Here is a 23,951-nt window from a genome sequence, read left to right as displayed (position 1 = left end):
ACTGTTGGGGCAAGTGCTGTCCGTAGCGAGTCAGCGGCACCTGGGAAGGCGGACACGACACACGAGAGGGAGGGTGGGTGGGTGGCCGCCAGCGTCACGCCCGAACGATCGCAAAACAAAAAGTCACCGTGCCGTAGACGTCACCCCCCCCCCCCCCCCCCAAATTCTCCGATGAATACGGCTTGGGATGCTGCTCCGCCGGTGATTGAAGGGGTTTTTTTGCCGTCGTTTGCGAGCCGCAAACGATGGTTACTCAGATCCGTGGGTTCGATTCCCGGAGCCTGAATGCTGTCCGTCGTATATTTGTGAGTCGGCGTGTTCCCCCCGTCTCTCGGTCTCGGTCTCTCCCCGTGATGATTGTCGCGTGGATTATTTTTTGTTGTTGTACAATGACCCTTTAAATTTCGATTTAAAGCTTTCGTGACTGCAGGGATTCATCTTCTTGGTTCTTTCGGTAAAGTCACGTAGAAGGGAAATAATACAATAATAAAATATAAACATTTATGTTGTATTTTATTATGTTCTATTTTTATTATTTTATTATTTACCTTCTACGTGACTTTACCGAAAGAACCAAGAAAATGACACTTTAATTGAAATTAACATACAAACGGGAAAAGCAAGTTTGGCAAACTTTAATTGAAAATTGGTATCCCATCGCGCCTATGTATGTTGGACGTCTTTCGCACCGGTACATCGTCAACCATGCTGGTGATAAAGCAAGCTTTGACTCTTCAAAATCATTTATTCTAGATTTGAAGCTTTCGTGACTGCAAGGATTCATATTCTTAGGTTTTTTCGGTAAAGTCACGTAGGAAAAAAATTTAAATTAATAAAAGTAAAATAAAAATACATATCACGACGTTTCACTTGCTACAGCTATCGTGCTGTGACGGTTCCACCTGAAGACGGAAGCTTGTGTTGCCTGGAAACGTGATTTTTATTTTATTTTTATTTTACTTTTATTAATTTAATTTTTTTTACCTACGTGACTTTACCGAAAAAACCTAAGAATATCTTCAAAATCATGTTTAATGTTGAAACTCGCGGGGATTCATCTCCAGGTGCCCGCGGCCGTTACCCTCCGCGTGAGTCAACTTGCGCTTAATGAGGCACGTTGGATGGCAAGCCGCTTCCATGCATCGATGATGAGTGGCCAGGGTCAAAAAGAGAATCAGTGGGTTTTATTTTTCGATTTAAAGCTTTCGTGACTGCAGGGATTCATCTTCTTGGTTGTTTCGGTAAAGTCACATAGAATGGAAATAATAAAATAATAAAAGTAAAACATAATAAAATTGTCACGACGTTTCGGCCACAACGCAAGCAGCCGTCCTCAGGTGAAGACCAGGTCTGTCGGGGAGACAGCGTCTGAATGAAACACCACCAAGCTTGGAGCGTATATTTAAGCTGGGTTGGAATGAGACCTGGTCTTCACCTGAGGACGGCTGCTTGCGTTGTGGCTGAAACGTGAGAATTATTTTATGTTTAAATTGCATTATTTTATTATTTCCATTCTACGTGACTTTACCGAAAGAACCAAGAAGAAGAATCAATGGGCTTTGCCGGGTGAATAAAATGGTTTGGTTAAGTTTATGAAGCGGTCAGCAGCGTCGCGTTCCCGTGACCCGTGCACCACAATCAGTAAACATTAAACCCCGTGGTCGTTTCACTCGCTTCACTCAATCATTAGCCGAGCCTATTCATGATCAACTCATTCACTGACTTATTTGTTTACGCGAGCGAGGGTTAACCTGTGTAAGCAGCCCCGCACATTGCTGTTGTGGTTACATGACACACGGGGGGAGGAGGGGATCAGATGACGAAAATCCTCCACACAACCACGTGTCCTCCAAACATCTCGCGAGCGCTCTCCGCTACCTGACACGTCTCTCATCTCCTGCTACACCTGACACGTCTGTCATCTCCTACTACAGCTGGCACGTCTCTCATCTACTACACCTGAGACGTCTCATCTCCTACTACACCTGGCACGTCTCTGTCATCTCCTACTACACCTGGCTAAACACACACACACACAGCGTGGAACTGGTTGCCAAAAACATCCGAATGCTAGTAAATTTCCCTTGGAAATCACCCAATTTGGATCGCATACAGCCTCGCCGAGTCTCAGCAACCACCGCCAATCCCCAACCACCACCGCCGCCGCCGCCACACCGACTGAGAAAAATTGGCAGGACGCTCCTGAAAAAGAACCAGGTTGAGACTCAGCGAGGCTAACAAATGTTCATATTCTTAGGTTTTTTCGGTAAAGTCACGTAGGTAAAAAATGTAAATTATTAAAAGTAAAATAAAAAATCACGACGTTTCGGAGGCAACACAAGCTTCCGTCTTCAGGTGGATACGTCACAGCATGATAGCTGTATCAAGTGAGAGGTACAGCTATCGTGCTGACGGTTCCACCTGAAGACGTAAGCTTGTGTTGCCTCCGAAACGTCGTGATTTCAATTTTATTTTACATTATTAATTTTAATTTTTTACCTACGTGACTTTACCGAAAAAAACTTACGCATATGAATCCTTGCAGTCACGAAAGCTTCAAATCTAGAACTAACAAATGTTTACATCATTGCAGTGCACGGGGTAGATACGATCTCAACCACCTCCTCGCCTGCTCCGAATTAAACTCACTCGACCAGAACTGTCTCCGGGGATGTCACTCGACCTGTCTCACTCCTCTGAAGATGGCTCAAATTGCCCAAAGCGTTCGACTGTGTACATTTATATTTTAATAACGCTCTGGACTGTTCCGACCGCAGACAATGCCAAACTGACCACCCCCCAACCGCCCATCCCCGCCCTGTAAACACCACTCGCGTCATCTTGCCTAGGGTTACAGCTGATGGTGGAGGAGTTTGGATGCACATCGTGGATCGGTCAGCGCGTGCAAGGCGGAGGAGAGATGCCAGGCGCGTGCGACGTGGTCTGCTGTATGAGCTGGCATGAGCAATGACTCACAAAGACACCCCCCCAACCCCCCGTGAAGCCTGAAACAGACTGTAGGGGCAAGTGCTGGTAGTGAGTAGCACCTATGAAGGCCGGCACGGCACACGAGGGGGTGGGTGGCCAACAACACGCCCGACCGCCTTTGTCTCCCTCATGGCGATGTTTACACACCGCATCAGATACTCATTTGAGGCTGAGTCGACCTAGGAGAGGCTCAGGACCGGTTCAGATATTCGTCACCGCTGTTGGTCGTCACCGATAATTTTATTGGGGTCACCGGATTTGTAGTGCAGTGAGCCAACCGACCGGGTTTGTGGTGCAGTGTGCTAACCACTCCGCTACCGCTCCGCACACACACACACACCGTCTCGCTCTTCCGCATGCTCGCTCACCGACACCCGTTCACTCGTTCACTCATTCACTCGCACTCGCTCCTTCTCCCGCTGTGAACTGAAACCCCCGCGACGATGTCAAGAGAAGAGGTCACGAGGTCAAGCGACGGCGCATTGATCGATGGATTATAATCGATTGTTAACGACACGCGACGCACGACACGCGACACACGCAGACAGAGCGACGTGAACACAAAGTGAACGACGCGGAGGCCAAATGGCGAGCGAGCGAGCGAGCGCAGCCGGGCGGTGGAGCACGAACGTGGGCTGCGGCGTGACGGCGGCGTCGACCGTTGCCCTCGGGGCGTCGTGTTTTTCGCGCTCAACGTTTCAAAGTGGCCAGGATTGGAAACACGTGTCGATGGTGGAGCGCTCGCACCGTCGTGGGATGCTGTTGCTCTCACCGCTCCCTGTTTGTGCGCACGCGGCGAATGTCTCGTCCGGCCATACGACCCCACAACCCCACCACTGGCATTACGATGACCCCCTGGCACTACGACCCCAATAGCCCTACAACGACCCCACAACCCCACAACTGGCCCTACGATGACCCCCCGGCACTACGACCCCAATAGCCCTACAACGACCCCACAACGACCCCACAAACCCACCACTGGCCCTACGATGACCCCCCAGCCCATCGACCCCACTGGCCCTACAACGACCCCACTGGCCCTACAACGACCCAACTGGCCCTACAACGACCCCACTGGCTATAAAACCAACCCAGCTGGCCCGCCGATTTAAGGCACAGGAGTTGCGGACAGCACCAGGCCCCGCCCCGACCACGCCACGCAGACGCCAGTCACTCACAAGGGGTCCAGCGCTCGCCGCCATCACGGCTCAGAGTTTCACTGCAAACGCGGAACGAAGAAAACCACAGGCTCCCCTCCACATTTACAAAAATCTGAAAATTTACAAACAGCTACGCTTGCCCCCAGCCCCCCGCCCACCCCCGCCAGCCCCCCAATCCCAACCACCAAAGCCAATTAGCGACGACTGCCCATCATAGACGGGGGGCGGCAGAGCACAGGCGACTGTGGCCACAGGCTATCTGCCATTCGTAAACCACGGTGATGCCAACTGCAGGAACGGTCCAGTCTTTGTGATGCGATGCGTATCCGATGGCGATGCAGCTGTTGCCGTGGCGATGCCGTCTGTGACCGCAGCGGTGCCACTGGTAGCCGCGGCACAGTCACTGGGACGCAGCGTGTAACCATGGCGACTCGCCCTGTGACCACGTTGATGCCGACTGTCGCCATGGTGATGCCATCTGTAGCCATGGTTCCGCTACGGTGAAGCAGTCCGTGTCCGTGGAGACGCAGCCCGCAGCCGTGGTGACACCTGCAGCCGTTGTTCTGCTCCGCCTGCAGCTGCCGCTCAATGGTCGTGGCGGGTGAGAAAGTCTGTATCCACGGTGACGTTCGTATCCATGGCGACGTCTGTAACCGCGGAGATGCTGCTTGTCGCCGTGGTTTCGTTGAGCCGCCGCTCAGTCGTGGTGCGAGCGCCCGTAGCCGCCGCCGCCGCTGCTGCTGCCGCCGCCACTGCCCCCGAAACGTCGGCGCTCAGAAAAGGCGCTCAGCTGCGAGTAAACGAACAACAACAAAAACAACAACACAGAGCAGTAGTCGTGGGTGCTCGCAGCGCAGTGTGCGCGTCACGATGTACGGCGAGTCCTCGCTTTGGCGTGCGGTGTTCACACTGCGACGCGTTTTGGCTCCAACGCGGTCCTTCTCATTCGGGAACATTTCTCGCACAACGCGCGCGCCGTTACAGCGCGGACAAACGACGCCCGTTCTTATAGCGCGGTATGCGGACCGTTATAACGCGGAATGCGTGTGCCGTTACAACGCAGTTTCTGAGCAGCCGACGACGGACTACTTTCTTGAGTTGTGCGGCTGACCGGTACGGGGATTCTAGGCACACGCACGGCATGACAAGGCACGCGACACGGTACGTGGCGGCGTACCCTCATCCCAGTTCTCTCCCGCTGGGGGAGGACGACAGGCTGACGTTGGAGTGTAAATGAGATTAAAGCTCGCATTGTTCTTATTTATTCATGCCCTGCAATGTAGATTGTCTGCGTCGATTCCTCGCTTAACGTGTTTTCGCTTGACGCGGCACGTTTCAGGAGAGCATCTACTGCATTAAATGAGGAATTACTGTTTGTGGATGACGATGATGCTTATGGCAAGGACGATCCTGTTGCACCTGCCGCTGCTGCTGATACAGCGATACCGATGACAATGCTGATGCTGTTGCTGATGATGACGCTGATGCCGACGATGCTATTGCTGCTGATGATCCTGATGATGACCATCAAAGTCGGGGTTTATTTTTTAACCAGGGTGAGAACTCATTGCACCAGGATGAGTCTCATTGGGTGACATTGATGATGCTGATAATCACGATGATGGATATGGCCGCTAATGCTGCTGATGCTGGTGGTGATTGGCAGCGATGCTGAAGGGAGTACAAGTGCTCTTCCTTGATTTGTATCGCGTGAATGTACAGTGCCTGCCTCATTGTTTATGTCTGCGCCTGCATTTTTTTGGGCCGGTCAGGAATGCCTGAATTCCACGCTCAGGTGCACTAAAGCCTCTTGAACTGAGAGAGGTGGTGGTGGTGGTGGGCGATCGGTGGTGGGGAGGGAGTGGAGGGATACGGTGGAGAGGGAGTGATGGTGGTGGCGGGGTTGGAACGAGGTCCAGCATGCGGCGCGTGAAGAGTCAACGGAATTCATCTTCTTGGTTCTTTCGGTAAATTCACGTAGAATGGAAATAATAAAATAATAAAAATAAAACATAATAAAATAATTCTCACGACGTTTTGGCCACAACGCAAGCAGCCGTCCTCAGGTGAAGAACAGGTCTGTCGAGAAGACAGTCTGAACTTCAGACTGTCTTCTCGACAGACCTATTGTTTGATTCTTATTATTTTATTATTATTTCCATTCTACGTGACTTTACCGAAAGAACCAAGAATATGAATCCCTGCCGTCACGAAAGCTTTAAATCGAAATTTAAACGTTAAAAGACGTTTAGACTTATTGCTTCAAAACACCAACACAAGTGTTTCTGCCCAACTCGAATGTGGGTCACGTGACCTTTTGGATCCGTGGGGGCAGCCGGCGGCAGGGTGGTGGGTGGATATCGACTCGGTGCGTTTGGCAGTCGCGCTGCCGCTCCCGGAGTGCCGAGCTCCGATCGCGCACGACGGCGCTGCGCCTCGCAGACTGCAGTGGCTTCGGCAGGTCACTCGGTGAGCGTGGCGCGGGCACGTGACGCGGGCACGTGGCGCGGGCACGCCGATGGGCGTCGCTCGTCGCCGCGGGATCTCTAGGGGCGTCCGCTCTGAGCGAAGCGTACGGCGCGGAGTTGTTCCAGGTTCAACTCGCCCGCGCCGAAGCGTCAACCGGGGGGGCGGGCAGGCGGCCGGCTGTCCGGCCTGCCGGGGTGGAACCGCGAAAACCCTCGGCAACAAGCGGCGAATGTGACGCCGCCGCTGGGCCGCGTCGTCGCCTGGCCCCCCCCCCCTTGGTGATGTTCGCCGCGAAATGAAAACTCCACCGGTTACACTTCTTTCGGAACAAATAAAACATTATATGTGGTTTTGAAAAGAATAAGATGAACAAACACAAGAGATTCTTATTGGGCGATGTTCTCGCCGTGATGTACGGTGGTTCAGAGTAATGTCTCCCCAGCACCCGGCACACCACATCCAGTAAACCTTTCGTCATATCTGTGGCTGCTGCTCCTTACGCACCACCTGCTCCAGGCGATGAGCAACACGGGAGAATATTCGGTGTGAAACAGCATTCCTGTTAGACGACATCTCTGCACATACCTGACTGACGCCCTCCTTGCAGAAATACCTCTTCTCAATCACCTGTTGGGAGAGATACGCACAAAGTGTGTGGGAGGCACTGTTAAGGCTGCGATGGCGATAAGAGGTGGTGAGACACGCGGGCAGGCTGTGATGTCCCGAACAAGACTCACTGAAGATTAATTGAGAGCCCATGCGAGTATAATCATCTCGATGCGAGTCTGTGGGTCTTTATACGAGTCTATGGGTCTCTGTGCGTCTGTGGGTCTCTGCCGTGCAATCCGTCACTCAAATAATTCGACTGTCACCCAGAGCACAGTGTGGCACGGAGTGTCTGCATGACCACGATTCGTATCCATGGCCCGGGTCCCCCTCCCTGGTTATAACCCTGTAGAGCCAGTTGTGGACATTCCACATTCCTTTGGTGGGTGGGGGCGAGTATCTCCGCAGGACAACAACTGCTGACTTCCTGGGAAGAACCGTACTCTTTTTTTATCGACCCCGGAGTGACGATGAACCGAGTTAACCCCCGAACAGGACTTGACATTGCAACCTTACCCCAAAGCGAGCTGCTTGCTCTGACGCCGAGCCAACCCTGCGGCCGGACAGAGTCGTGCACGTGTGTACGTTGAGCTTCTTTCGCGCCGTACGAAGCCAACCGTGCCAATCGGAGGTCGCGACAGAAGGTGCCAAACGATCCGTACCCCCCCCCCCCCGACACCCGGCGAGGGCACTGCGGCCTTCACCCCGGCGTCGCTCGTTTCGGCTTCGTTGCCCCCACCCCAGAGGTCGCAAACGGGTTTTGATTCCTTACCCGTACCCGTACCCGGCTGCACCAGGGTCGCAAATGGGTACCCGTACCCGGTCGGGTACGGGTACCCGTTCCCTACCCGAAATGAGTGACAAACGGTTACTCACCAGTGACTCACGGCCTACCCGTACCCGTACCCGGGTACGGGTAGCCGGGTATCGGGTAGGGTACGGGTATCGGGTACCCGGTTGCGACCTCTGCCCCACCGCCCCCCCCCCCACGTCGACTGTCGGCACGCAAATCACGCGAGAGAAACCACGAGAGAGCTTGATTACCGTTCCGAGCGCGGAACGGCGAGAGGCCGTCGCTGGGTGCGGCACGGGCACGCCGCGTGCCATCGCTGCCTCGGCCGACAAGGCCACATAAGCCCCGGGGGGTCTTGTTTATTGCCAAGTTGAGGCACGGACCCTTCCACGTAGCCAGTCTGTTTCCCTGGCGGGCGGGTCCTCAATGGTCGAACGTAGCTTTGGCTCGTAAATCGGGTCGTCTTGACGACAGTGATCGTGACCCCCACATGCGTACTGACCGTCGGACGGACGGACGGTGGGAGCAAGCGAACGCACGCACCAACACTTCCGATTGGGGCATTGCTCACCTTTTGGCGTCATCTGGTCCAACACCAATGGAGACTAGGCTCTAAGAAAAGCTGTCTCGGGTGTGGACCAATCACTTCAAGGACAGTGCATATCATTATCATCATCAGAGTTGTTTCTTTTTGTTTGCATTTTGACTGCTTGTGTTGTGGTTATTGCAAACATGATGCCTTGTATAAAGGTGTCAGTTTTTGTACCAGTTGAAAGGGTAAAAACCTACTACTACATTGCTCACCTTGTCGAAGAAGCGACTGAGCTTGACAGGCGTTGGAGGAGCCAGCGGCCAGATAGCGAGGGCTGGTGCAGTCCTGCAATGCGAGGGGGGGGGGGCGGCGGGGGGGGGGGCGGCAGGGGGGGGGCAGGCGAGGGAAGTGCAGGCAATGGGCGGCACGTGCATCGGATGTGAGATGGAGCACCGGCGTGGAGCCGCGTGGAGTGTTGTTACATGGACAGCTGGAGGCTCCACCTGGTGCTCTGCTTATGCGTGCGCTAAGCACTCCCCACCGTGTCCCAATTCTAAATCCACCACCTTCAAGATCGTTCGTGGGCTCATCCCTGGCTACCCCTCTCCTGTCCTCTCACTCTACTCCCCCCTCCTTGTCATCTGCTAACCTCTACAGCTCACATCTCACTCTACTCCCCCTCCACGCACTCTCCTACCTCTCCCCTCTCACCTCACTCCATTCCCCTCCACGCACTCACCTACACCTCTCATCTCACTCTACTCCCCTCCACGCACTCCCCTACCTCTCCCCTCTCATCTCACTCCACTCCCCTCCACGCACTCCCGTACCTCTCCCCTCTCACTTCACTCTACTCCCCTCCATGCACTCTCCTACCTCTCCCCTCTCACCTCACTCCATTCCCCTCCACGCACTCTCCTACCTCTCCCCTCTCATCTCACTCTACACCCCTCTATACACTCTCCAACCTCTCCCCTCTCATCTCACTCTACTCCCCTCTATACACTCCCCTACCTATCCCCTCTCATCTCACTCTACTCCCCTCTATACACTCCCCTACCTCTCCCCTCTCATCTCACTCCACTCCCCTTCACGCACTCTCCTACCTCTCCCCTCGCAATCTCACTCTACTCCCCTCCACGCACTCCCCTACCTCTCCCCTCTCACTTCACCCTACTCCTCCTCCATCACTCTGCGCCCCAGCAACCAAAGTTATCCGTTGAAGCCCGCAGTCAATCTCACTCAGTGGGAGAGACCCCTCATCTCCTCTGCTGCCCTCAGGGTCGAGAATTTCCTTCCTCCCAGGCGTCCACTTCTCCTCTGCCCTAGATCGACTGCCTCTCTCTATAACGTGCACACACGCACACGCGCACACACGCACGCACGCACGCACACGTGCGCGCGCAGTTCCTGTACAGCATTTTGAGATGTGGTTGCATTTAGACGCCGTTACAGAAATCCACACTGTGTGGTGGCGAGTGAACCCCATGCGAGCTGGCGCTACACGTTGCTGCTACACGCCGCCACAGTGATATTTGAACTGCGCGTGGCTTGAATGGCTTCCCTCGAACGTGATTGCTACGTCGGTGTCTGCGATGTCCCTTTTTATTTCTCTCACCAGGGTCCCCCGCGGGCCGTTCCCGTGAGCCAGCTTTCGCACGGCTCATGCCTCTTTACCCGCGGCCAACGGACACAATCGAGTTATCGTGCATCTCGCATCGCAGTCATCTGGACGTTCCCGAGCCGAATACTTGCAAGCTGTGTCACAGCACATGCCATGTATGTGGTGGGGGGGGGGGGGGGGGGGGGAAGTTATTAGTGTCACATGACACGGGCATCCGCGCAGCCAAATGAACCTCCTCCCCCGAGGTGAAATAACCGACCGGTTTTTCACGAATGCTCCTGAGAGCACGATGAAAGCTTCCTTGTTCAAAAGCACAACGCTCAAAGATTAATTGCCAGAAGGAACGCGGAAGAGAGATCCGCGGGGCATCGTGGCGCTTGCTTGAATGCCCCGACATCCAAAAGCACTGTGGCCCATCTCCCCTCGATCGTTCCAATAGCCGACGGGCATTCATTTATCCACCGGCCCACGGCCTTGAAGCGGTGGATTCTGGAGACTATCGGTGGGTTCTGGCGGACACCGACAGGTAACGGTGGATATCGGCGCGTTTCAGCGGATATCAGAATATTTATTCATACTGCAAATTTGCGCGCATTACAAATTGAACTATTATTATTACTGGAGGAATGCGATGAGCTGTACAGCTTTTCACAGGTGTGCAGTAGTTTTGACAGGTGTCCTGTAGATATCTGCAACCACCGGTGGGTTACCGGCGGGTTCCAGTGGGTAAAGTGGGGCCTAGCGAGTAGTGGCAGCCATTAGTGGGTACAGACGAGTACATTGGGGGACCGGCGGGTACCGCCGGGTTCCAACTCACCAGGTGGATCTCCTCGGCGCTGAGGTCCTCGGCCAGGAAGGAGACGCGGGAGAGCACCTGGGCGCGCTTGCTCTCCGCCACCTGGTCCAGCTTGGTGCCGATAACGAGAAGCGGCACCTGGGACTCGGCAAACTGCTCGCGGTCAAAGCAGTCCCTGCGCGGCACACAGCGCCGTGGCGTTAGCGCGTGGGAGATGACACGCGGGAGATGACACGCGGGACATAGCATGGAAGGGGGACAGCACGTGGGCTACACCGTAGAGGAGAATAGAGAGGGGAGCCTCTAACACTCAAGGGCTATAATACATGGGAGATAACAGATGGGGCGAAAACACTGAATGGATCACACACAGGGGATAGCAAATGGATACTAACACATGGGTACGAATGTACGGACACTAACGTACGGGTACTATAGTAATAATACACGGGCGAAAACACTGAATGGATCACACACAGGGGATAGCAAATGGATACTAATGCATGGGTACGAATGTACGGCAACTAACGTACGGACACTAACGTACGGGTACTATAGTAAGGGTACGAGCACAAAGGCAGGATAAAGCTAAGGCCATTGTACGCGCAGTGTGGTGGTCATGTGTCACACACGCATGGTGTGATTGGTCGTCGGGCCTTGCTGCCGTTCGTGAGCAGCGCACCTCTGCGTGTAGCTGCGTCTAGGAACACAAGCGGTGTGGCAACACAACACTGTCGCTCGGGGTGACGACTTACGGGCTGCCAACACAAGAGACGCACGCACAACCGTAACTACGTCCACACATTAGTAAAGCACCCGAAGTGGAAGATATTTACATGTGGAAGATATTTACACAGCTGTGGAGGGGAGGGGGGGAAGGCGGTTTGTTTGAAAAGTTGATCCGGTTGCACAACATCCTGCAACTGAAGGACGTTTGTTTGGCCAAGTTATGATAACTTTTCTTTTCCAAAAGGCAATACCTACTACATTGGCCATGACCTAAATCACCTGGAATGCGCCCCGATTCTTGTCAGTTCTCAGTACGCCAAGAATGCTTGAGCCTGCATAGCGCTCAAGAGTTCATTACTCCTCATTCTTTGGGTCTTTTGGTAAAGTCACGTAGATAGGTTCAAAGAAAATAACAAAATAATGTTTCGTTCGCAACACAAGCGGTCATCAGGACGACCGCTTGCGTTGCGATCGAAAAGTCTTACTTATTTCCCTCATTAAAATGCAAATCAATTCATAACATTTTTGACATGCGTTTTTCTGGATTTTGTTGTTATTCTTTCTCTCACTGTTAAAATAAACCTACCATTAAAATTATAGACTGATCAAATCTTTGTCAGTGGGCAAACGTGCAAACTTCAGCAGGGGATCAAATACTTCTTTCCCTCACTGTATCTACGTGACTTTACCGAAGGACCCAAAGAATATGAATTCCTGCAGTCACGAAAGCTTTAGGTCAAGTTCATTCCTTTTTTCGCACAGCACTTGTGAAAAGCCGCCAGCAAAACATTCCGAACTCTCTCGTGTGTCGAGTCCGGCACGAGGAACTCCGTCGTATTCGACGCTGCCGATAATAAATGAAACTTGAAACTTGCCGCGCGTTGTCCCCAACGAGGTTTCGCGACCGCGAGGCCGTTTCCTTCTCCGCAGGCCCGAAGGCTGCTCGTTCCTGGCTCGATCGGTCGGCCGGTCGGCCACTCCGGCTAATTGCGTGCGTTTGGCGACCAGCCGGCAAAACAGGTGCCGAGAGGCTGGCAGGCCCCCGCCCAGGGTAGCCGAGCGTCGCCGAGAGCGGCGCGGCTCCATCGCAACCATGAGCGGAGGGTTGTGACACAGGTTGGAGTTGGGGGGGTGGGGGGGTGATGCTGTCGTGACGATGCTGTACAACGGCTTGGCCCCCCGCTGTCTCTACCACCAACGGGTTTGGTGATATGGCACCACGAATGCCAAGAGAGATCCGAGCGAGATTCATCCTGACCGGCGACACGCTTAGACGTTGAGTTTTTTCCCCCACGTGTGGCGATTCATTATCGGCGGCCACTGTGATCAATCCACTGCTGGATGAAGCCCTCCCTAAGCAGCCGCCATCTCTCGCGGCCACGCGATGCAACGATGCACTGTGCACCTGCACACGAGTCGATTTCATCACTCCGTCTTCCGGGTGCATGTTCTCTCGCATGTGTTCCATTCTTTGGCTGCCAAAGGAATGAATCCAATCGTGGCACCTTTAAAGGTTAGATTACTCAGGGTTACATATGGTGGGTTTTTTTATGGTAGAGTAGACTAATTGTGAAGTTGTTTAGTGGTGGCTAGGGCAAGCCTGTAATCCAGCACTTTGGAGAGAAAGGATTTGTAAAACTCCCAGAAAAGAAAATGGATTATTGAATCCATCTGTGCAGGCTTTTGAATTTTTCCTGCTCTCATCCACACTGCGTTTAACACCACACTTGCAGGGCACAACAATGCAGTCGCGTACTTACACACCTCTTCACTCACTCACTCACCCTCTCAACTCACCCACCCACTCACTCACCACACTGCAGGTCACCTCACCTCTCCCTCTCGTTTGCCCGCCCTCCCCCAAGCTCTTACAGTAACCTTGCTCTTACAACTTTGATACGGGTGCTGTTTGTTGCTGGTTGCTTTGTGTTTTGCGCCTGTCCTCCGTAGTAATATATATGAATATGTGTGATGGGTTGCCTCTGGGTTCCGCCCAGTTTCCTCCCACGCGAAGCTAAACTCTCATCGCCCGTGTAATTCATAACCAAACATATCAATGTAACATGAGCCTGCAGATAAAGAGTCCTGAGACTCGGGGAGACTTTCCTGAATTGCTATCATTATCATAATTAAAATACCATTTCAGAGACCAAATAGACACCTTATATTGTATTTACTCAATGCCTGCGAGGACAATGGGATCCCGCTGGTGCCAGTGGTGCCATGACAGCCGGTTGGATAAAACCTGCGCCAGAGTCTAGAGCAGGGCTGGGGAACGTCCAAATGTAACAGGCTAATTTTTAAGTTGATAATTTTGTATGGCCCGCGAATGATGTTATAAATATCCAAATGGCCCTTGGCAGAAAAAAGGTTCCCCGCCCCTGGTCCAGAGGATTAAAGAGCAAACAAAGGAGACACTTAGAAGGGAAATAACTACACCGAAAGAACCAAGAATATGAATCCCTGCAGTCACGAAAGCTTTAAATCGAAATTTAAACCGAGACACTCTACCAGGTTGCTCAAGGTGAGAAAAGAGCCACCCAGCCATGATTATACTGGGTCCAACATTCCGACCAAATAACCTGAGAAAAAATACAAAAAAGAGAAATGCGTGCACGCAGACAAAAATAAAAAGACCCCCAATAGCCGTGCTGCTGGCGCAAGTGCCGTTAGCGAGCGCCTATTAAGGCCGCCGCTGCACACGAGTGGGTGGGGGGGCCAACACCATGCCAGTCTGTCTTTGCCTCCTCGATGCTGATGTTTACACACTGCACCAGGTACTCGTTTAGGGCTGAGTCAACCCTGGGTTAAGCCTGGGACCGGTTGGGATATTCGACGCCGATGTTGGCTGTGTGTGGGGAAGTTGAACTCGGGTCGCCGAGTTTGTAGTGCAGCAGGTTAACAGCCATGTCACCGCTCCCACACACACACACGTCCAAGCAGACACAGAGAGATCCCCTATATAGCCTTAACAGACTGTAGGGGCAAGTGCTGTTAGCGAGCATCTATGAAGGCCGGAACGGCACACGAGGGGGTGGGTGGCCAGCACCACGCCCGACCGCCTTTGTCTCCCCAGTGGCGATGTTTACACACCGCACAAGGTACTCATTTGAGGCTGAGTCGACCTAGGGGAGGCCCAGAACTGGTGTTTGCCATGAGCGGGAATCGAACCCGGGTCGCCAGGTTTGTAGCGCAGCGCGTTAACCGCTACACTGCCGCTCCCCAAGCAGACACACACACCCGCACGCACGCACACATGCACGCACACATGCACGCACACATGCACGCACACACGCACACATGCACGCACACACGCACGCACACACGCACACACGCACACATGCACGCACACACGCACGCACACACGCACGCACGCACACACGCACGCACACACGCACGCACACACGCACACACGCACGCACACACGCACGCACGCACACACGCACGCACCCGTTGGAGACGAGGACAGCGGTAGGCGTGGATTCTCGAGTGAGCGCCTCCAGGAGCCAGCGGTGCAGGTTCTGCAGCGACTTCTTGTTGGTGAGATCGTGCACCAGGATGATGCCTGCGGGTCGGACAAGATCACTTCAACACCCGCCGAGACAGCCACACGGGCGGGGGACACAATGTTCCGCGGAAGGCAACAAGCAGAGCAACGTGCCCTCAGGGGGAGGACGTTTAAATTCCACACAGAAGGGTGCCTGAGTCAAGCAGAAAATCGTACCCATGTCTTCTTGCTGTGGCATTAAGTGAAAAATATAGAAATATATAGATATGTAAAATGGGCGACATTTCAGGTAATGACCCTTCTTCAGAGCAAATGACCCTGCTGAATGCGCGTGCGTGTGTCTGGAGCGTCTGGCGCGTGTGGCGCGTGCGTGGGTGGCACCGTTGGAGGAGCTGTAGAAGTTGGAGCGGGCGCTCTTGATGCTGCTGGCGCTGCCCACGGAGCCGCCGACGTCCCAGAGCTCCACGTGGAACGTCTTCTCGGCCGGCGTGCCCTCCTTGTAGTCGTGCAGCTGTGCGTGTGTGAATGCATGAGTGCGTGCAGACAGGCAGGCACAGCGATCGTCGATTTAATAACGATGTCAACTCGTAACGTGCTGCCGCCGCCGCACGACGTTCGCTCGCTCTCTCGAAGGTAAAGAGACAGAAGACGACTCAGAGGCGCGAGGAGGAACCGCAGACACGGGCGGGGAGGCAGCAGCCATGCGGCGAGCTGGTGCTACCAACAACTGCCCAAGCTCTGCAGTCCTCTATTAAGGTGTTTTCAGCCGATTCTTGATTGTTTACACATGCTGGAGGAAACCGGAGTACCCGGAGCGAACCCACACGTGCAATGCGAGGGAGCAACATTGTGTCCTGTCCAGATGGAAAAGGTGGCATAGGTGATGTGAGCTGCAGGTGATGTGAGCTGGTGATGTGAGCTGTAGGTGATGTGAGCTGTAGGTGATGTGAGCTGATGATGTGAGCTGTAGGTGATGTGAGCTGGTGATGGTGATGTAAGCTTTAGGTGATGTGAGCTGGAGATGATGTGAGCTGTAGGTGATGTGAGCTGGTGATGGTGATGTGAGCTGGTGATGATGTGAGCTATAGGTGATGTGAGCTGATGATGGTGATGTGCGCTGGTGATGATGTGAGCTATAGGTAATGTGAGCTGGTGATGATGTGAGCTATAGGTGATGTGTGCTGGTGATGAGAGCTGTAGGTGCCATAAGCTGTCGGTGCTCAGGGCTAATGTACGGTGATGTGAGCTGGTGTACAAAGCCATATGGGAACTTGGAAAGCGGTACAGAGGAGGAGGTCAAGTGACGTATATGGCGTGTCGGTCGGTAGAAGATTGATGGAAGGTTGGTGGAGATAATCACCCTCACGTCCACCGAGCAGCCCACGGTCCAGGAGGGGTTCCCGAGAATTCGGTTCTGGCAGAGCAGATGAACCAGCGATGACTTCCCAACGCCTGCGTGTGTAAAAAATGCACAGAAAACCACGCGCGAGTCATGAGCGGCAATATCAGCTGGGGCGCAGGAGCTAATACTTTGAAGGAAATCCACGATTTAATCCAGATTGTGCTATCGGCGGGCTATTGGCGTCACGTCACTGGGCGGCTTAAAATCCATTTGGACGACTCGCAGAGCAGTGCGACCCTTCGCATCTGGGAACAGCGCATGGAAAGCGGGTATTTACAGAGGCTTTAATTGACCTCTGACCCACACAGTAGAGGGCAGCACTTATCACTCGCGACGCCTTCCCACGGTCGCTAGGAATCATTCAAGAAGTAATTGTGTTCGGGCAACACACTTCATGGCTGAACGAGATGATGGGCGGCAGTCGAGACTCATGACCGAGTCGCAGCCAAACGGGAGAACATGCCCAAGAGCACGTCCACCTCCGATATGGAGCGATGGAAGCCGGCTCATGTGCAGGAGCTAGACCAGTGTTCTTCACTAATTTTCAGAGGGGGCCACTTTCGCCGATAAGACATCAGTGTGAGGGCCACTACACTGCCTGCAAGAGTTTTTGTTCTTCACATGCTGTGTATTAAATTTCGATTTAAAGCTTTCGTGACTGCAGGGATTCATCTTCTTGGCTCTTTCGGTAAAGTCACGTAGAATGGAAATAATAACATAATAAAAATAAAACATAATAGACCTGTTCTTCACCTGAGGACGGCTGCTGGTGTTGTGGCCGAAACGTCGTGAGAATTATTTAATGTTTATTTTTATTATTTTATTATTTCCATTCTACGTGACTTTACCGAAAGAACCAAGCAGATGTTGTGTATTGTAGGGGGCCGCATGTCAGGGGCCGCACTAGAGGCCACCAGGGGCCGCCAGTGGCCTCGGTAAGCGAATCAGGAGACGCCTTGAAAGGATCGCGTCCCGCAGTGGTCTTCCTGCTGATCGAGTTGCCTACAGAGCTGCCTGCAGGAAGACTAACGAAATTATCCCCCATGCCTCACGTTCCTCCTACATTGAAGAACGCATCAAAACAGCTACCGGAAAACCACGCATCCTTTGGAACAACCCTCAAGGATCTTCTACATCCTGGTCGCACCATGGTCCATCACCTTAGCGATCCCCTGGCCTCACTGAAACTTGCCACTTCTTTCAAAACTTACTTCACCAACAAGCTGATCACCATCGCAAACTCCTGCACGTCTTTCCTCACATCGCACCATCGTACCCCGCTCTCGTTTTCTGAAATTGTAAGCACTCGCCCACACACCTTTCTAACCACGTTCAAGCCGGCGTCTTCAAAAGACGTTTTCTCTTTGATTCAATCACTTCACATGAAGTCATCTCCACTCGACGTCCTCCCAGGTCCCTTGTTCAAGCAATGTGCTACCGAGAACTCGCCATCATGATCAGGAACATCGCAAATGCCTCATTCTCCACAGAAACAGCACTCACTAGAGTGCTCGATGACATTTTAATGATTATTGACTTCGGCTCCATCGTTGCACTTGTAAGTCTGGACATTTCATCAGCCTTTGAACACCGTCAACCACTCGCTCCTTACTTCCCTTCCTGAAATCCGACTTCGGTATATGTGGCTCAGCACTCAAGTGGATACTGTTGTACCTTTCTGATCGGCAATCCTCAGTCAGGGTGGGCTTGTCCAACTCTCCTGAAACAAAAGTGTTATGTGGCGTCCCCCAAGGCTCCGTCCTCGGTCCCCTACTGTTCACAGCCTACACTTCCCCAATCGGCCGCCTCATCGCAAGCTTCGGTGTTAAGCACCACTCATATGCGGACGACACTATTCTGATCACTGCCATCATATCTACCAATGCGTCTGGATTTGAGAGGCTTTCAGAATGCACTTCTGCCTTGCAACAGTGGTTCTCTGCACACAACCTTGCTCTTAATCCGTCAAAGTCAGTGGCCATCATGTTAGATACCAGGCAACGTTTCAAGATATCCACGCTCCCAACACACATACACATATTTGGTGACAGCATCAGGTTCACCGATCTCTTCAACTACCTCGGTGTCATCCTAGATTCAACTTTATCCTTTGACTGTCAAACCAATCATATCACCAGTTCATGTAACTTTCACCTGAAGGCTCTCACACACCTACGTCATCTCATCTCCACTGAAACTGCCAACACATTGGCATGTTGCATAGTTGGGTCTCGCCTCGACTATTGCAACTCCGTCCTAGTCCAGTCCTCCTCTGGCAACCTCAAAAAACTTCCAAGACTACAAAGAAACCTGGCACGCGTCGCCATTGGCCGCACTCATCCCCGTCTCGACTCACTCGCCTGTCTCCGTGCCCTCCACTGGCTACCCATCGCCAGCAGGGTCACATACAAGATCGCCTGCCTCTGCCACCACGCCTTCACATCTGCCTGCCTCTCTTCATTATTGACGACTTGCAGCACAGCACACGGCAGATGCCTGCACAGTGCAACTCACGACCTCCTCTCGATACCAAGGTCCAGGATGGTCACGTTGATGCGCTGCTTCTCGGTGGCTGCCCCAACAGTCTGGAACGCTGTCCCTCTGTCCCTCTGCACATTCGCAGCATAACCTCAATCGTCTCCTTCAAGAGACACTTACTAACTCACCTCTACAACCCAAGGCCGTAATTATAATATATTGGGGGGGGGGACACATCTGCCCCAATATTCAAATATGCTCAAAATGTCCCTCCCAATATATTGCTATAAAACAGATTTCTGTTTATATGATTGTGGTTATGATTGTACTTTATTAATCCCTAATCTCTGCCATTACATAAAATGAAACAAGAAAATGTAAAAAAGTAAAAACATAGCAATGTAATACAAGACACTATTAGACATTATTGTAAAAAATAAATAAAAAGTCCATTTCATGTGTTAGTGAAGTTTTTATATATTTTAGGCAGAAAATTCGTTTTAAAATTTCGATTTTTTTTTTCTGGGGGGGAGACCCCCAGATCCTCTGGCAGATTTGGTCCCCCCCAATGTTGACATCATATGCTACGGCCTTGCTACAACCTGACTTTCGAGTGACCTGAGCTTGGCTCCGCGCCTCTAAGTTGCGGCCGGTTACGTCCGCAAATTTGCGCGCGTTATAAATTGCATTATTATTATAAACCCACTACGGATCCATAGAATCAGAGACCCATATATACCCACAAGGACCCATAGACTCACAGAGACCCATATAAACCCACACGGACCCATAGAATCAGAGACCCATATATACCCATATAGACACACAGACTCACAGAGGCCCATATATACCCACACAGACACATAGACTCACAGATAACGTATATACCCACAAGGACCCATAGACTCACACAGACCCATATAAACCCACAAGGACCCATAGACTCACAGAGACCCATATAAAGCCACACGGACCCACAAACTCACAGAGACCCATATATACCCACACAGGCACACAGACTCACAGAGGCCCATATATAACCACACAGACACATAGACTCACAGATAACGTATATATCCACAAGGACCCATAGACTCACAGAGACCCATATAAACCCACACGGACCCATAGACTCACAGAGACCCATATATACCCACACAGACACGCAGACTCACAGAGGCCCATATATACCCACACAGACATAGACCCATATACACCAACACAGACCCATAGACTCACATAGAAACACATATACACTAACACATACCCATAGACTCACACAGACACACATATACATCCACACGGACCCATAGACTCACACAGACACACATATACACCCACACGGACCCCTAGACTCACACAGAGACACATATACACCCACACGGACCCATATACGTACAGAGACCTATATACACCAACACAGACCCATAGACCCACATAGAGACCCATATACACTCACACAGACCCATAGACTCACATAGAGACCCAAACACTCAATGGATTCTTTACAGCACGTAACCAGAGTGCGTAGTAGCGAGTAATCCGATGCCGTGTTAAAAGAGTAAACATATTAAAGTGTAATGAGATCTCACAATCAAGTAAAATCGTCGTTTGTATCCATCTCAGCCTCGGCGGGGCCCAAGTCCGGCCACGTAAACGCCACTCGAGGTGGGGAGCGGTGGCGCAGTGGTTAGCGCACTGCACCGTGAAACCCGTCCACCCCGAGTTTATTCCCCCGGTCACGGCTGACATCAGTGGCGAGGGATATCTCAACATTCTCCCTTGGGTCTCCCCCACAACCATCACCGCACCAGCTTAGCCGACTCGAACTTATTAGAGGCATTGGGCGAAAGAATGGTTATTCCCAGACACCGACTCGGTGTCGGTGGGTGGCCTTCATCCAGCAGTGGATTGACAAGGGGGCTGCCGTGCACAGCGCGTTACGTTGTTACACCGGGTTACGTTCAACTTGTAAACTAACAACGAAGGGACAGAGACAGAGAGAGAGGGGGGGGAGAGCGAGAGAGAGAAAAACAGTGCGAGGGCTTTTAGGCCTCGATCGCCACCAGGGGCTGGACTAGCGAGCCCTACCGAGCCGGGCTGCCCTTCCCGGGCAGCGCTGCGCGGTCTCACCCCCCCCCCCCGCTACCACGGGGATCCCGTTTCGTCGGCGTACAGACGGCCAACATCGTTCGCTGTGTGCTGCGATCGTCGAGTTTACGTGTTTAATTGTGAGGAGGTTGTGGGGGTGTCGTCGAGGTTGAGGAAAGTGTCGGGCGAGGTTGTTTGGAGGCAGAGGGAAGAGGTTGGTGGTGGTGGTGGTGGCGAACGAGGAGGTAGTGGAGGAGAAATGGAGGTTGTTGTTGTTGGTGGTGGTGGAGACTGTTGAAGAGATGGTGGAACCAAGTGGTGGAAGATGATGAGGTGGTGAGGGTGGTGGAGGTGGTGGTGACGAAGTAGAAAAACGAGACGGGTGCAGCTCACGCCAAGAGAACTAAGGATGTAGTTGTGGAGGTCGACACCGTCGATGAAGATGGAGGAGGAGGATGAGGAGGCACAAGAAGATGATGATGAACGAGGTGGTTACCTGAGTCTCCCAGCACCAGGACCTTCACCCTGTCCAGCGCAGCCATCGCAGTGAGGCCGAGCGACAGGGCGGCCCCTAGCGGCCTCCCCACGGTCACTGCAACCAGAGCCGCAGACTCCGCAGGCCTCCGGTTCGAGCTCCAAACTGCGTCGTCAGTCACCAACGTTTGGAACACCGTCTTCTTGTTCTCACGTTGTGCCGCTGGACGGGAGGTCACGGCACGCTCGTTACCCTCAACTGTGCATTCACCGCCTTCACACACACTAACCAATTCTCACCACACACACACCAACCCTCACCACACACACACACCAACCCTCACCACACACACACCAACACTCACCACACACACACCAACACTCACCACACACACACCAACTCTCACACCACACACACACCCTCACCACACACACCAACCCCCACCACACACACACACACCAACCCTCACCACACACACACACACACCAACACTCACCACATACACACACCAACCCTCACCACACACACACCAACTCTCACTACACGCACACCAACTCTCACCACACACACACCAACTCTCACCACACACACACCAACCCTCACCACAGACACACCCTCACCACACACACACACACCAACCCTTACCACACACACAAACCAACCCTTACCACACACACACCAACCCTCACCACACACACACACACCCTCACCACACACACACACCAACCCTCACCACACACACACACCAACCCTCACCACACACACACCAACCCTCACCCCACACACACACCAACACTCACCACACACACACACCAACTCTCACCACACACACACCAACCCTCTCTACACACACACCCTCACCACACACACACCAACTCTCACCACACACACACCAACTCTCACCACACACACACCAACTCTCACCACACACACACCAACTCTCACCACACACACACCAACTCTCACCACATACACACCAACTCTCACCACACACACACACACCCTCACCACACACACACACCAACTCTCACCACACACACACTAACTCTCACCACACACACACCAACTCTCACCACACACACACCAACCCTCACCACACACACACCAACCCTCACCACACGCACCAACCCTCACCACACACACACACCAACCCCCACCACACACACACACCAATCCTCACCACACACACACCCTCACCACACACACCAACCCTCACCACACACACACCAACCCTCACCACACACACCCTCACCCCACACACCCCAACCCTCACCACACACCCACCAACCCTCACCACACGCACCAACCCTCACCACACCCACCAACCCTCACCACACGCCCCAACCCTCACCATACACACACCAATCCTCACCACACACACACCAACCCTCACCACACACACACCAACCCTAACCACACGCACCAATCCTCACCACACACACACCAACCCTCACCACACACACACCAACCCTCACCACACACCCACCAACACTCACCACACACACACACCAACCCTCCCCACACACACACCAACCCTCACCACACACACACCAACCCTCACCACACACACACCAACCCTCACCACACACACACCAACACTCACCACACACACCAACCCTAACCACACACACACCAACCCTCACCACACACACACCAACCCTCACCACACACACACCAACTCTCACCACACACACACCAACACTCACCACACACACCAACCCTAACCACACACACACCAACCCTCACCACACACACACCAACACTCACCACACACACCAACTCTCACCACACACACACACCAACCCTTACCACACACACACCAACCCTAACCACACACACACCAACCCTTACCACACACACACCAACCCTCACCACACACACACCAACCCTCACCACACACACACCAACCCTCACCACACACACACCAACTCTCACCACACACACCAACTCTCACCACACACACACCAACCCTCACCACACACACACCAACCCTAACCCCACACACACCACCCCTCACCACACGAACCAACCCTCACCACACACACACACACACCAACCCTCACCACACACACACACCAACCCTCACCACACACACACATCAACCCTCACCACACACACACATCAACCCTCACCACACACGCACACACCAACCCTCACCACACGCACCAACCCTCACAACACACACACCAACCCTCACCACACACACTCTCACCCCACACACCCCAACCCTCACCACACACACACACCCTCACCACACACACACCAACTCTCACCACACACACACCATCACCACACAC

The 23,951-nt window shown here is 53.0% G+C and overlaps 1 protein-coding gene across 1 annotated transcript; it reads right to left on the bottom strand.

The window, feature by feature from the left end:
- Positions 1 to 3,465: 3,465 nt before the first annotated feature.
- RABL3 (RAB, member of RAS oncogene family like 3) lies at positions 3,466 to 21,904 on the bottom strand. The gene is given in 9 exon segments (XM_061570660.1): positions 3,466 to 4,941; positions 7,206 to 7,247; positions 8,824 to 8,850; positions 8,852 to 8,896; positions 10,993 to 11,146; positions 15,151 to 15,265; positions 15,590 to 15,719; positions 16,569 to 16,660; positions 21,676 to 21,904. Coding segments are annotated over 9 exon segments (744 nt in total). The 5' UTR covers positions 21,722 to 21,904; the 3' UTR covers positions 3,466 to 4,848.
- Positions 21,905 to 23,951: the final 2,047 nt, after the last annotated feature.

The sequence above is a fragment of the Lethenteron reissneri genome, chromosome 6 (assembly GCF_015708825.2).
Source record: "Lethenteron reissneri isolate LAM-NWPU_2019-01 chromosome 6, ASM1570882v1, whole genome shotgun sequence".
Classification (NCBI taxonomy): domain Eukaryota; kingdom Metazoa; phylum Chordata; class Hyperoartia; order Petromyzontiformes; family Petromyzontidae; genus Lethenteron; species Lethenteron reissneri.
Note: the sequence above shows the minus strand (reverse complement) of the source record. Positions and strands in the feature narration are given on the sequence as shown.